Source organism: Phascolarctos cinereus, unplaced genomic scaffold (genome assembly GCF_003287225.1).
Source record: "Phascolarctos cinereus isolate Bilbo 61053 unplaced genomic scaffold, phaCin_HiC Scaffold_2;HRSCAF=192, whole genome shotgun sequence".
Lineage (NCBI taxonomy): Eukaryota > Metazoa > Chordata > Mammalia > Diprotodontia > Phascolarctidae > Phascolarctos > Phascolarctos cinereus.
Genome location: NW_027555625.1, coordinates 110,366,667 through 110,381,633, shown reverse-complemented (window position 1 = coordinate 110,381,633; position 14,967 = coordinate 110,366,667). Strand labels below are relative to the sequence as shown.

The 14,967-nt window shown below is 40.9% G+C and overlaps 1 protein-coding gene across 4 annotated transcripts in view; it reads left to right on the top strand.

The window, feature by feature from the left end:
- The first annotated feature begins 178 nt into the window (after positions 1–178).
- The window catches only part of PUS10 (pseudouridine synthase 10), a 90,801-nt gene continuing 76,012 nt past the window's right edge, over positions 179–14,967 (top strand). The window contains exons 1-2 of one of the 4 annotated variants that reach the window (XM_020985498.2): positions 179–650; positions 13,083–13,219. In XM_020985498.2, the coding sequence (XP_020841157.1) occupies positions 13,094–13,219 (126 nt within the window). In that variant the 5' untranslated portion in view covers positions 179–650; positions 13,083–13,093. Of the gene's footprint in view, positions 651–13,078; positions 13,220–13,843; positions 14,581–14,967 lie in introns of those variants that run through there. The other 3 variants (XM_020985497.2, XM_020985499.2, XM_078149533.1) reach the window with 3 other exon arrangements.

Here is a 14,967-nt window from a genome sequence, read left to right as displayed (position 1 = left end):
CTTTTGCGGCTAAAGAGGACTGGAGACCGTTGTTTTCCTACCTCTCTAGATGGAAGTCAGTATTCCACTGGGGAGGGATTACCTCCACCGGGGGTCACTGAGACAAGACTACGCCTCCCCAAACCCTTCTCTTTCTGAGTGCAACTGGTGAGAGCTCACGCAGGTCTTGTCAACCCATGGGCGGGGACAGGCAGGGGAAGGGCCGGAGATGGCGTTGAGGAAAGGCGGTACCTTAATGCTGCGGAGCGTGTTTTCTCAGGGGACGGTATTGCGCATAGCACCGAGTGTCTTCTGTATTCGCCCCCATTCCCTCGGAGGGACCGAAGGGGTTAAGGTATTTTGCTGCCGTCTCCGCTGCTGGAGAGAGGCTACCGGGAAGCGGAGCCGGGCTGAGGAGACCGGAGGGGAAGAAAGACTGGCCTTGCCGTGCCCGCGCACGCGGGGAGCAGGCGTGTGAGGGAGGACGGAGGCCAGGAGCCGCCGGAGCCTGGGCCCGGCCTCAGGGACGCGAGCGAACTTTCCCAGCTGCTGGCGGTGCGCGGGTTGCCACAACGCCCGAATCTGCGGAGTGGCCGAGGAAGTTGTGCCGCCTGGAAGTGGCCGAGGGCGAGACCGACCTGTGTGAGGCAGCTTTATTTTTATTCCAGGAGGTGGGTATCATCCCGGGCGTTGTCATGCCTTTTTTACCTTCTCTTCTTCCCCCTTCCCCCTTCACTCCTGCATCCCTCTTTTCCTTCTAAGTGGTTGACTTTACTATATATATTGTATAAGGGGTGAACCAAGAAGTCCATGCCCCCCTCCCCCCATCCCTCCACCACTCCCGCGACACCGTGCGCGGTTGGGAGAGGGGAAAGAGAAACTCCTGGAGTTGGGAGGGAAAGCCGTTCTGCAGTTGGTCCACGTGGGAGGTGTGCTGCCAGAAGTTCCAGGACTTTGTCCTGTTTAAAACACCTCTCCTCGCCTCATCCCAAATGAACACAAACAGGAAAAAAAAAGTACAAAAAAAAAGAAAGAAAAGATGATGAGACCCAGGGTCTTCAGTCATTCCATTGTAGTCGGCTGAACCCTGATTGGATTTGGGAGTCTAAACATTAGGCTTTTTTGTTAGCAATGGTAGTGGAATCTGCTTGGTTGCTTGATAGCCATGTGACTGACCAAGCCATGTGGTTCTCCCTCCGCTTCACTTGCTTCTATATTAGATGGGGATCAAGTACTAAAGTTCATTTCCTATACCTGTACAAGGCACGTAGGTGACACTTAGTTCTCATGTATTATGCTAGCATAACAAGTGTTTGAGCAATTCCTATCAAGTTGGAAAGGATTTTAGTAGGAGATCAGCACGTCATCTGAGGACCAACCTTCCCAAGCTAAAGAGCAATCTGCCCTGTCCTTTAAAAAAAAAAAGGTGTTTTTGAGGGGTAGGATGGAGGAGGTTGTTTTAGTAGCTCCGATCAGTCAGGCATTCAGAGAATTCATTTCCAATAGGTGGAAGGAATCCTGGGAATGATGTAGATCTTTTGAAGTACTGAAGAAGAAAATAAGAGTAAAAATATCTGCAATGCCGTTCGTATGGTGGTTGTAAGGAATTTTTTTTTCCAACTGTAGTTCAAGTATTGAAAGATTGAGTGTGTAAGGTGAAAAAAGCTAATATTCCTCATATTCTCCTTTTACCAATTAATGATAGGTGAATGAGCATTTGGTTGCTGGATCAAAACAATGTATGTTATGATTTTTAAGTGCCTGAATTACTAAAAAATATTCCAGAATAGCATTGTATATACGGTTAAATGGGTGTTTTGCTTAGTTCTCAACTTATTTTTGAATTTTTAATTTTTATTAGGCGAGGATACTTGCTGAATAGAGGAGGAATATATTAGGAAATGATAAGATAAAAGAAACCAACAACACGCATTAAAATTTTTACTCCTAGAAATCTGTTAGAGTTATTTAGTAAAGAGGGTTAAGGGATCCTCAGATTTGTGAACCACTTCTTCAGGATTTAATATGCCACCTATTTCTTGAATTAACATTGTATCCTTATTTTAGAAAGATGCATTCAAAGGATATTAGTCTTTAAAACCCAGAGAGAAGGAGCACAAAAGAGAAACAGAAATAGTGGAGAGTTAGCAGCAACATTTTATTAATTAGTTAGAATCCTTGGGGAAAATATCTCCATAATCTAGCCATTTCTGCTTTTTACATTATTTACTTGTCATTTGTGCTGGAGTAGACTCTTGGCATTCCACCACAAATGACAAGTAAATAATGCAACTGTGAATTAAATGAATACTTTGTCAGTGGTCTTGTTGTGGTCTGAGAAGTTGAGACCCCTCAAAGACTGGAGTACAAGATGGGGTCATCTGGAATGAATTCACAGCTTAAGCATTCTTTAAGTCAAGTTGGCAAAAAGTTTATTGTTGCTTTTCAGTGGGCAAGGATTCTTAAGGAACCTGCAAGAGACTGAGGATGGAGCTAGGGTTTATATGGAAAAAGGGCGTGGGAAGGGAATGCCAGGGACACTGATTAGGTAATCTAAAGGTCCAGGTGTCTTTGGGAGCTATGCATGGGAAAGTGTAGGGAGTATACCAGACAGGGAGGGAAATGTCAGAGGCATGGATCTTGGGAATCTGGCAGGAGAAAGAGTCCCTGGACCTGCCGGGAACAAAACTCCTTGGACCAGACAAGACATCCCTCTCTCTCTGTCCTGATTAGAGAATGCTCTGCAACAAGGGAAAGTTTTCTCACAAGATAGGAGCTTACTAAGGAATTGGGAGGTTTCCAGAGACATGATCTTAGGGCTGGGGCCTGAGCAGCCCAGCGCTCTCTCACCCAGCTTTGTGTAGCTGCACCAAGAAGAGAGATAAACGGTCTTGCTGGGGCCCACTCATGGGTAATTGCTAGGCACAGTGTCCTTGGGCTGGGGAGAAATTGTCAGATACAGTGTTTCAGAGACTAGGGAGAAATTGGGGTCCAAATACAAGCACAGGCACCCAAATGCAAGCACCCAAGCACCCCATCAGTCTTAAGGACTAGAATACTGAAGATGATGTGGTAATACAGAAGTATTTGATTTTGGATTACAGTTTGAGCTGGGTACTATGTTCATGTACTTATATAATTTCCCTCTCTCAGGGGAAGGGAGCCTTGAGATACACTTATACATAATTCAGAATTGACAACATATATATTTATCATATGAAAATTATAGTGATTGGACTTTACATTTTTGGCATTCTGTTATCATGAAAGTTGTAATTTCATGTTTCTAGTAATCCATATCTTTGACTTAGGACCCTTTTAAAAAATTAGGCATCTATTATTCACAAAACTTTCAGGGATATAAAGACAAAAACAAAACAGTTCTTGCTCTCTAGAAGCTTACGTTCTGTACAAAACATGCACACTAATCTAACAAACAGCTATGATTTATATAGCCTTTATTATGTTCCAGGCACTATGCTAATAAGTACTTTATTTTCTTCCATTCCTTACAACAATTCTGGGAGGTAGCTACTATGATTATCCCCATTTTGCAGATGAGGAAACTTAGGCAAACAGGTTAAGTGAATTGGCCGAGATCACACACAACTTGGAAGTGTCTGAGGGTGGGTTTGAATTTAGGTTCTCTTGACTCTCGGCCTAGTACTCTTTCACACTATAAAACCTAAGTTAGCATAGTACCTGGCACCTACTGGCTGCCTAATAAATTCTAGCTGACATTAAATGCCTACTATGTGGAAAGTGCAGGAAATAGATTCAAAACTACTAACAGTTCCTGCTCTCAAGGAATTTGCATTATGCTAGAGGAAAACAATTATGTATTAACATAAGTGTACACCAGAGGAGGAAGGAAGAGAGCTCCTTGCAGAAGCTGTGGATTAGTAAAGGCTTTACAGCACAGAGGTTCCAAATGAACAGAAGGCAGAGGTGACCCAATGCTGAATTTGAGAAACAATGTTAGCACTGGGATGGGTGCTAGGAGTACTAAACGAGGCCTAAGACAATAAAATGGTAGTCGAAACAAATATATACAAATCAAATTATCTACTGGATAAATAGGAAATAATTAACAGAGGAAAGAATTGGAATTATGAAGGGTTGGGGAAGGCATGCTGTAAAAGGTGAGATTTTATTTGGGATCAAATTATTTTTGGATCAAAGAGTATGTGTTGAGAAGTAAGATGTAAGAAGACTGGAAAGATAGGAGGGGTCTAGGTTATGAAGTTAGGCTTTGAAAGCAAAACAGACTGTTTTGTACTGGAGGCACTAGAAAGCTACTAGAGTTTATTGAGTAAGAGGGTGACATGATCAGAACTGTGTTTTAGAAAAATACTTTAGTAGCTCAGTGGGGGCTGGATTGGAGTGCAGAGAGATTTGAGGCAGGTGGGCCTTGCAATAATCAGTAGTGATGGGGACCTGCAACTAAAGTGGTGGCAGTGTCAGAGGAGAGAAGGGGTTGTGTTTCAGAGATGTTGCAAAGGTGAAATCAACGGGTCTTGGCTACAGACTAGATGTGGGGGATGAGATATAGTGAGGAGTCTAGGATGACTTCTAGGTTTTGAACCAGAAAGACTGGGAGGTTGTCCTAGTAATAAGGAAGATAGAAGCTGGAGAATGTTTGGGGGAAAGATAATGAGTTCTGTTTTGGACATTTTGAATTTCAGATTTCTACTAGATATTTTGTTTGAGATATCTGAAAGGTGGTTGGATATGTGAAATTGGAGGTTAACAGACAGATTGGGACAAGAAAGGTAGATTTGAGAATCATCAGTATAGGAATGATAAAGTCCATAGGAGCTGATGAGATCACTAACTGAAGTGGTATAGAGGGAGAAGAGAAAATGGCCAAGGACATAACCCTGAGGAACATTTACAGTTAGAGGGGTGTGATCTGGAGGAAGATCTGGCAAAGGACACAGAGAGAAGGGTGGGTCACATTGGTAGAACAAAAACCTGGAGAGAGTGGTATCCCGAAAACCTAGAGAGAAGAGAATATCAATGGAGGATAGAGTGATCAACAGTGTCAAAGGCTGCAGAAAGGTTAAGGAGAATGAGGATTGAGAAACTGAAGGGCAAATAGGAGATCATTAGTAACTTTGGAGAGAGCGGTTTCAATGGATTGATACAGTCAGAAGGCAGATTGTAAGTGGATAAGAAGAGATTGAGAGGAGAGAAAGCGGAAGCACCAATTGTTAACAGACTTTTCAAGGAGTTTAGCTACAAAGGACAGAGGAGATAAAGAATGATAGTTAGCAGAGATGGAAGGATTAAATGAGGGGTTTGTTTTTTGTTTTTAGGATGGGGAGCTATAAGCATGTTTATAGGTAGTAGTAAATGAACCAGTAGACAGGGAGAGATTAAAAATAAGTGAAAAAGTGGGGATGACAAAGGGGGCAGTCTGTTGGAGGAGACAAGATGTAATGGGATCACTTGAACAGGGAGAGGGATTAACTTTGGTAAGGAGTAAGAGTAAGGCCACTTCATTATGTGAAACAGGAGAGAAAGAGCAAAGAGTAGCAGAGGCACCTGAGTGATAGAAGATGAAGAAGAGGGAGTTCTTCAGGAATGGCCTTATTTTTTTTCTGTGTAATATGAGGCAAGGTTATCAGCTTAGAGAGTGGGGGGAGAGGAGGCCATGGGAGATTTGAGGAGGGATGAAAAAGATTGGAGGAGCCACTTTGGAGAATGGGATAGTGAATTGATAAGAGAGATATAGTAGAATTGCCTAGTGGCAGTAAGGGCCTAGCTGAGGTGATGTAACTTACACTTGTAGTGGACCTCATTAGAATGGTCATGTCATTTTCTTCACCTTCATTCAGCTGCTCATGTACAGAAATGAAGAGGCTGAATGGTGGGAGCCATTTAAGGCTGATGGTTGACTTGGTGAAATTGGTGATATAAAAGGGCTAGGGATTCAAGAGAGAAGAACAGTGTGGAGTAGAAAGGCTTCACCAAGGAGTCAAGATGGGGAGAAGAGGAGAGAATGGTTAGTGCAGGATAGATGGCCTGGGAAAGAATAGAGGGCTCAAGGGATTGGAGGTCACAGTGAGGATGAAAAGTAGGGTTATATAAAGGAAGGCTGGAGGGAGATGGGAAAAATCAGTAGATTATGGTCAGATAAGGGGGTTTCAGAATATTTGCACATGGAGTTAGTACATTGTGGGTGACAGCAAGATCAAGGGTGTGGTCATCTCCCTGTGTGGCTGAGGTGGAGTGGGGGCATAGCTCAGGGGAGGTGAGTAGTTGGAGGAACTGTGTATCTTAAAGTCCTTCAGTATGAGGGCAGTTGGGGAGAAGAGAAAAAACGTAATCCAGGTATCAAACTCATTGAGGAAGGAAGGGAAGTGACCTGGGAATATGTAGACAACAGCTCCCAGGATATTGTTTGGGTAGTAGATATGAATAGCATAAGCCTTTAAGAAAGAGATGAAGGGAGAGATCCTGGAAGTGGCCTTGGGGAGCAAGGAGTATTCTAACTTCCCTGCCAGGATTGTGAGTGAAGGTGCAGCTGTTACTGCAGAGGTTGGCCAGGGAGTCTGTTTCATTAGTGAGGAGCCAGGTTTCAATAAGGGCTAGTAAATGGTAGGAGTGGGAGATGAAAGGATTTAAGATAAAGAAAAGTCTGTTGCCTATGAAACAGGTGAAGGTACAGTGTGGAAAGGCAGGGTGGACTTAGGATGAAACTTTCTTGGAGGGTTGAGGGGGATAGGAATGAAGAATTGGGTGGTAGTGGATGTGGAATGGATTTTGAGTGCTGATCTATAGGAGTTCAGAGTCACTGGGATGTGAAGAGTATGACCAGGTGTGAGAATGTTCATCACTGAGTGGAAGGCGCTCCTTCTCTACTCTCAAAAAACAGGCACAGAAGGAGTTGAGAAGCTTGAAATTGAAGGGAGATTGGCTTTTTTTTGCACTGCAGGTGCTCCACATCCCAGTTGGGGGATTGGGTTGGAAGCAGGAAATGGAATTCCTTGTGCTGGTATAGGTGGAAGTGGTTGCCTTGGGGCAGATAGAAGATGCCTGGCCTGGCCCCAGCAGCCTTTCCTCAAGGAACAAGCTGTGCCAAACAGGAGATGGAAGGCCACCACTCTGGTACAGGCCCTTATCACCTCATGCCTGCACTTTTTCAATAACCTGTTGATGGATCTGCCTGCCTCAAGTTTCTCCCCATTCCAGTACATCTTCCAAAAGTGATCTTCCTAAAACATAGATCTGATCTTGGCACTATTCAGTAAACTCCAGTGGCTTCCTATTGCCTTCAGGCATTCAAAACCCTTCATAACCTAGCCCCCTCCTACCTTTCCTGTCTTCTTACACCTTACTCTCCAACAGCTATTTTTCGATCACTGTGCTTCTGGCCATCACATGGTTATGTGAACAAGACTCTTCATCTCGTAGCCCCAGGCATTTTCTCTGACTGTCCACCTTGCCTGGAATACTCTACCTTCTCATCCATTCCTCCTGCCTAAATTGGCTTCCTTTAAGTTCCAACTAAAATCCTTCCCTCTACAGAACTCCTTTCCCAACTCCTTTTAATTACAATGCTTTCCCTCTATTGATTATTTCCCATTTATCTTGTATGTAGCCAGTTTGCATGTATTTGCTTGTAGTCACTCACATTAGAACATGAACTCCTTAAGGGCAGGGACTGTCTTTTGTCTCTTTTTGAGTCCTTAGGGCTTAGCATGGTGCCTAGTAGGTACTTAAATGTTTATTAGTTGACCGACTTATCCTTGGTTACTGAACAGGGTCAGCTGGGGTTAGTAACTTGTTTCAAGATAGGATAACTTGCTAACTAAAAAACTAAAAAATTGTCAAATCTAGAGGGAGTAGCCCCTACACATTAGCAACTGGAAACTTAACTGTTTAGGTGATTTTCAGTTTTTTGAGGAAGGTATTTTTTTTCCCATGCATGTTTTTTCCAAATCATAAGAAGTGATAGTTTGACTGACTTTTTAAGGGAAACACCCATGTTTGAATCCTGGCTCCACTATTTACTACCTGTTTGACTGTGGGCCACTCACTTAACCCCCCTGGACCTCAGTTTCCTTTGTTGTAAAATAAGTGAGTTGCATTAAATGATTTCCTAATTTTCTTCTAGCTTTTCAAATTTTAGTCCTATGTTATGGATCACTAAGCTGCAACTGGGTGTTTTATATTCAGATTATTTGGGATAGGGATTTAGAGGGCCTTTGATTTCATTGCTAGTGAACTCCCAAATGAAAAAACTTCCACTAATTGAAGGTTGGCACATTGTCTGCGGTTTATAGTCTAGTTTAGTAGATCACCAAGGGGCTAAATGACTTGCCCAGCATCATATGACCCCACTGTATCAGGAGCAGGACTTGAGAACAGGTTTGTTATTGTAGTAAATTTTATACTTAGGTAAAACAGAAGAGTAGATTTTTCCACTTGGGTGGTATTGGAAACATTCTTTAATAAATTGCAGGAATAGTTAAGACAAGCGATGTTTTTTTTACTTGATTACCTTTTGTGAACCAGTTTGACGTTTCATTGTTAGAGGTCTAGATGGAAAAGAGATTTCCATTACATAGAAAGATCCTCTATATGCTGTTTGTGGGTGGTAGAGTGCTGATTACCTCAAGTTGTAGAACACTATAAGTCTCCTCAAATGAGAACCATAATTATTAAAAAGTGATCAGAGTAACAGTCCATATAGGAAAAAACTAAATGATATAAAGCCTGTTGTCTAAACTATGACATAGAGTTGAATGGGCGTTCCATTGAGTTAGTGCATTAGTATAAATGTTTGTGACAGTTAACATAGATGGTGAGTGAATTGGGGCAAGAATTAAATAGAGGAAAGAAAGTGGGTTGGTTCACATGCCTGCTGCTCCCTGACAAAAAGACCTATCTATTGGCAGTGGTTGAAATTCGAAGAATTTTACTAGCTAATCCACAAACCAGTGTAGATGTGTATGGCAAGTGAGATATAGCTTTCTGGTGATGAACTGTATGTCAGAAGTAGCATAATGCTATCATCCTGTTATGTTTAGGAAAGAAGATGACTGGGTCATGTGACAAGAGTGAGGGAAAGTAATAGATTCATAGCCCTCATGTTTCATTGGTATCTAGGAAACTGAGAAGACCTAGAGGAAGGCCTTTGGCATCTTGGTTGGAATCTCTGTGGATTATCTATTAAAGAGCATGGACAAGAGTTTTATAGTATGAGAAGGTATAGATGGGTTGATTTGTCCTGATGGAAGGAATGCCCATTTGAAGAGATCAGTGTTATCAGAAAATTTTAACTGTTATGAGAGATTTTGATTTCCTGTTAATTTTTATTTGGGGTTCAGGACTGTTTCTCCTGGTTAGGAAGCTATTGAGCTGGCTGAAACCTGTTAAATTCCTGAGACAAGAAGTCAAAAGGGGGTTTGAACTTCCTTTAACTTGCTTTAATTGTGGAAGAATCTTCCTGGCTCCAATCGTTTGGTTACCTTTGTGACATATAAATCTGCCCTTTTTAATTAGCCAGTTGTAAACTCTGAATCTTGGAAAGAACTTTTAATATGTAACTAAGTGTGTTTGGCTAGGTCTGCTAAGAGCATGTAAGATTGCTATATGTCAAATATTATTTATTGTCTTTCTGATGTAATTTTTCTCTATAAAAGCTGTCAGAAACCCCAGTCTGGATTTCTTTTCTGAGTCTGGATCAGAGATCTAAGTAGAAACACAGAAGTAATTTGATTGTTATTGGAGTTGAATCAGTTTTGCAATATTGTAGAAACTGAGTTATGATAGATACACTTTTCTTAAAATCCTTTTCTAAAATACCAGACCAAATTTTCTGTCATAGCTAATGACTATTAAATTGATATATCTAATAAATTCCTGTGTATATTTGTAAATTTGATTCTGTTTAATTCATTTTTATTAATTTATTCAACACATATTACCATTACTCCCTGTCCCATTTTCTGTGGTCCAGTTAAACTGTTCCTCATATGATCTATCTCCCATCTTTGTGCCTTTGAACTGGTCATCCTCTATGCTTGGAATTGACTCACTTTTCATCTGTGCCTCGGAGAATCCCTTGCTATCTTCAAGACTAAAGTAGTGAACCACTTTCTAAAGAAATATTTTTTTGATTCCTCCAACTACTTCTATTTCCCACATTGTAATTAAATAACTTGTATTTTGTATTTTTATATACAGCACTTGTGTATATATAAGTACATATTTTATACAAATGTGTATGTACATGTTGTCAAACCCTATAAAATGTAATTTTCTTGAAAGCAATGATTGTTTAATTTTTTGTCTTTGTATCCCCAGTGCCTAGCACAGAACCTGGCACATGGTAGGTGTTTAATAAATGTATCATGATTGGTTGAGCACAATTCATTAAATATACTATGAGAAGTGAACTGTTCAGATCTTGGAGATACAAAAATAAGATGAAGTAAGATGGTCTACTTGGATCTTACAATATAGTGGGGGTGACAGGGGCAGCTAAGTGGTACAGTGAATAGAACACCACCCCTCAAGTCAGGAGGACCTGAGTTCAAATGCGGCCTCAGACCAAACACTTGGCACTTACTAGCTGTATACCCTGGGCAAGTCACTTAACCCCAGGTCTATACAAGATTACATACAAAGTAAATGCAAGACACCCTTAGAGAGAAAACACTACTAATTGGGGAACCAGGAAAGGCCTCCTGCAGAAGGAGTACTTTGAACTGGGAATTCTAAGAGGTACAAGTGAAGAAGGAGAACATTGCATCCTTTGGGAGCAGTCAGAGCAAAAACATCCAAATGGGAGATAGAGCATTGTACACATGTATGAAGTCAGTGCATTCAACCATAGTATGTGTGTACAAGGAGACTGGAAAGACTGCAGTGGACAAAGGTTTTGAAGAACTTTAAATGTCAGACAGAGGAGTTTGTCTTCTATTTTAGAGGCAGTGGGGAGCTTCTGGAGTTTTAATGAGTAAGGAAGACTTTAAAATGATCAGAATTGGTTCTGTGGCATTTACATGTCCTCACCACTTGGCCCCCTTTTAACCTTTCTGTACTCTGTGATCCAGCCGTGGTGACCCACTTGCTGTTTGCCTCACATGATATGATCTCTGTGCCTTTGCACTTGCTGCTCCCTAGGCCTGGAACGTTTTCTTTTCTTACTTCCAAATCTTAGAATCCTTGGCTTTGAACACTGCTCAAGAGCCTCTTTCTCTCGGCAGCCTTTCCTGGTCTCCCTCCCCCCCCACCCCAGATGCTGGTGCCATCCCCTCTAGAGTTACCTTCCATGTATTCCGTATTTATCTTTGTTTCACAGGTAATCACACAGGTAACGCCATTTGTTGGGCAGGAGAACGCAGGAGGACTCCCAACACTAACACTTGTTCTAGCACAGGTTCACTTTTTGATCCTGTCAGGCAGGAAGCCGGCTTCAGAAGGGTTAAATAAGCTTACTTCATTCTAGTCTGGTCTTCTCAAAAGGCTTGCTGATAATGGGAGCACCAACTCCTACAGCATTCCCTAATCACTCTTCTAGCAGGGGCAGGCGAGAATAGGAGTACAACCTCCACGCTTCAGCGGGGGCTAGTTGAGGCAGATACAGATTCCATCCAAGCCGTGACGGGCCGATCAAGGCAGATGGTTGCATTCCTCTATGCGTTACCCAGATCCCAAAATGGGTTCCCCACTTACTGACCAGTGCCTACTTGCATTATAGGGCAACAGACAAAGAAGGCATCTTGCCAACATTAAGCTCACAGGTTAACTTTAGCAATATCATCATGACCTAGTACAGTGCAAGTATACATTATGTCATCCCTATATCTCCCTGCGCAAACATGGTGGAGGTGCTTACAAACCATGATCATGAGAAATATTATCTATTTTGGCCATGGTTCCTGGGACCTATAATCTAAAAACAATAACAAAAGTCCTCCTTACACACTAAAATCCACCTTATTTACACTCTTGGATATTTGGATTCATATGTATTGTCTCTCCCAAGCTTTTTGAAGTGACTTTTTATTTTTCCTTTGTATTCACAGTTCTTGTCACATTGTAAGCACTTATTAAATGCTTAATTGGTTGATTGGATCATATTGGGAGAGATTTGAGGCAGGGAGATTAAAACACTAGAAGGACTGGAATTTAAGAATCCTTTGAAGGACCAATCCATGTCAATTGATGCAGTGCATTTTTTTTTAATCCATAAAGCAAAGTATGTTACAATTGTATCTTGTTCTGATTCCCCTGTCTGTCCCTACCCCCAGCTAATATAAGAAGTTTTATAAGTAGCTAGTTAGGTAACCATGCAAACAGTTCTTGCTTTACATAAATTTGCATTACAAAAATTCAACTTTACATAAAAGAATTCTGAAAGAAATTTGCATTTCCCCAAAATACTTGAGTTAACTTTATTGCAAAATGGTCGGGAGCTCCCTCTCTCTCTCTCTCTCTCTCTCTCTTTCTTTCTTTCTCTCCCGCTCTCCCAGCTCTTGCCTGTCTTCTTGGTGCTCCCTAGTCCTATCACTTCTCAACTAAAAAAAAAAATCCTAAAAAGCAAAAATGAAAACACAAGGAACTCTTCAAGTGAAAGCAGAAGGGACTCCTGGAGAGACTGCTACCTCCAGATGGGGCCTTGGCTTTAGACTTCAGGAGCATAGAGAGGAAACTTTTGTCCCCTTTAATGGTTAAATATTAAGGAACAATTCGAGTGAAGGTACTGATGTGGGAAATATCAAGGATATTTAACATTAAATTATGGCATAATAGAAAGTATATTGGATTTGGAGTTAGAAGACCTGGTTTAAATCTCCCTTCATATACTTACTACCTGTTTGACCATGATTGGCTGTAGAATCAATATCTTTTCATCTCTTGTAGCCTCAGCTTTCCCGTCTGTTAAATAGGGATGCTATTTCTACTATTATCTTTTGGTGTTGGGAAGGTAAGTACTCTGTAAGCCTTAAAGCACTTGCAAACTTTAAAGCATTATATAAATGTGAGTTGTTACAAGTGTTTTGGGTGACATTTGTTGTCTGTGAAACTGAAATGTGGAATTGCTTATTATCCTTATGGGTTTTTTTGTTTGTTTTTAAAGTTAGGTTTACTCAGCATGTTCCCACTGGCTGAAAAAGACAAGCCTATTGCCCGGTTCCTGTTCAGTACTGGCACTTGTCCACGATGTATCTTCAGATTCTGTTGTGTGGATTTTCATGCACCTTACAAACTTCCATACCAGGTCTTTTCATATTTTTTAATTAAAAAAAAAAGTCTATGTATATACATGAATATCTATGTATATGCTTTTATATTTGTTCCTAATCCTTTAGTAAATGTAAGCTTTGGACATTTACAAAATGCACACACAGAAGATTATTGACAGTGGTAAGAAGATGTTCTCATAAAATAAAAAAGTGCAGAGAATAATCCTATGCGCATGCATTTATTATTGAGATAGCCATTCTGCAGAAAGCATCTAAAAGCATCTGCAAAAGGCATCTATCACGAAACATTTTCCTCATTTAGCGGTTTAAGATACAAAATGCACTTTACGTGGTACCTCATTTGATCCTCAAAACAACCCTGAAAGGTAAGTGCAATTATTGTCCCCATTTTACAGATGAGAAACCTGAGGCTGAGGGAGGTTGAGTGAATTGCTCAGGGTCACACAGCTAATCTCTGAGGCAGGATTTAAACTCAAGTCTTCCTGATTGCAATACTGTTACTACTACTAGTAGTCCTACACTATTCAGTGTCATTCTACCCCTCCCTTCTCCCCCCCCCCCATTTCACAATTGCATTGATATAGAGAATTCCCTGGGGAGGAAACTGCCTCTTTCAGTTCAGTTCAGTTCAGCATTTTCACTATACCTTAGAGCTGTAGAGAGTTGCCTAGAGCCCTGAGGTGTTATATGACATTCCCAGGGTCACCTTGTAGAGGATTTTTCAGTGGCAGGATGTGAACTCAGTCTTCTGAGTTCTCAGGCCAGCTCTCTGTGTCTTGTGCCATACTACCTCTCATGTTATAAATAGACTTTTATATTTTAAGGATAAGTAATTTTGCTAGTGTAAGTCAAATCCTGCCTCTACTTACTAGATGGCCTTTGAAAAGTAGTTTGACCAATAAAACCATTATCCTGCTGCTGACCTGGTGGTGGATTGGATCTTTTATATGTTGGCAATTTCTTTTAATGATGCCAAACTTCTCTCTGAAATAAAGGCCTGTATTTCTAGTAACAGTTTTTTTCTGGTGCTGTTGTGTGTCTGTAAGTCATAGAAAATTAAAGTCTCTGAATAGATGAAGTGGAGGTTACCCAGGTATAATAGAGAGGGATATCATTGGCGTGAGTTGTATATAATGTATTACGAACAAGGAATTATGCATGAGAATTGTTATAAAGGATGTCATAAAAGGACTGTGTGATTGAAAAAGATGAATTGGTCACATGGCAGAGCAAGAGACAACTGATCTACAGTTCTTGTCCACCACTGGCATCTTTGGGATTTTAAGAGAGTGTGAAGAAGGCTTTTAGAACATTGGAGCTATTCTTTCTGGTGGATTTGTATGAGGAGCTGCTCGCAGTTGCTGAGGTTGTAAAGGTATACATGAATTGCCTTCTGTATCATTGGAGGAAATACCCATATATATGTATATGTGTGTATATATATATATATCTAAGATTGTAGATCCTTTGGAGTATTGGAAATACAACTTCCTTTTGTGTATTATCTTCTCCCTTTAGATTGTGAGATTCTTAAGAGCAGGGTCTGTCTTGGGTCTGTCTTTCTTTTTCACGTTTATATTCCTAGTGCTTAGCATAGTGTCTGGCACATAGTAGATGCTTAATAAATGTGTATCATATCATACTTAGATTAAGTTAGGATAATTAAATATTGCCTTAGTAGTTTCTGTTTTGATGAATGAGTATAAGTTGACATTACCATATCACTGCATTAGGTTTAGGAGTTTTAGTCTCAGTTGACATT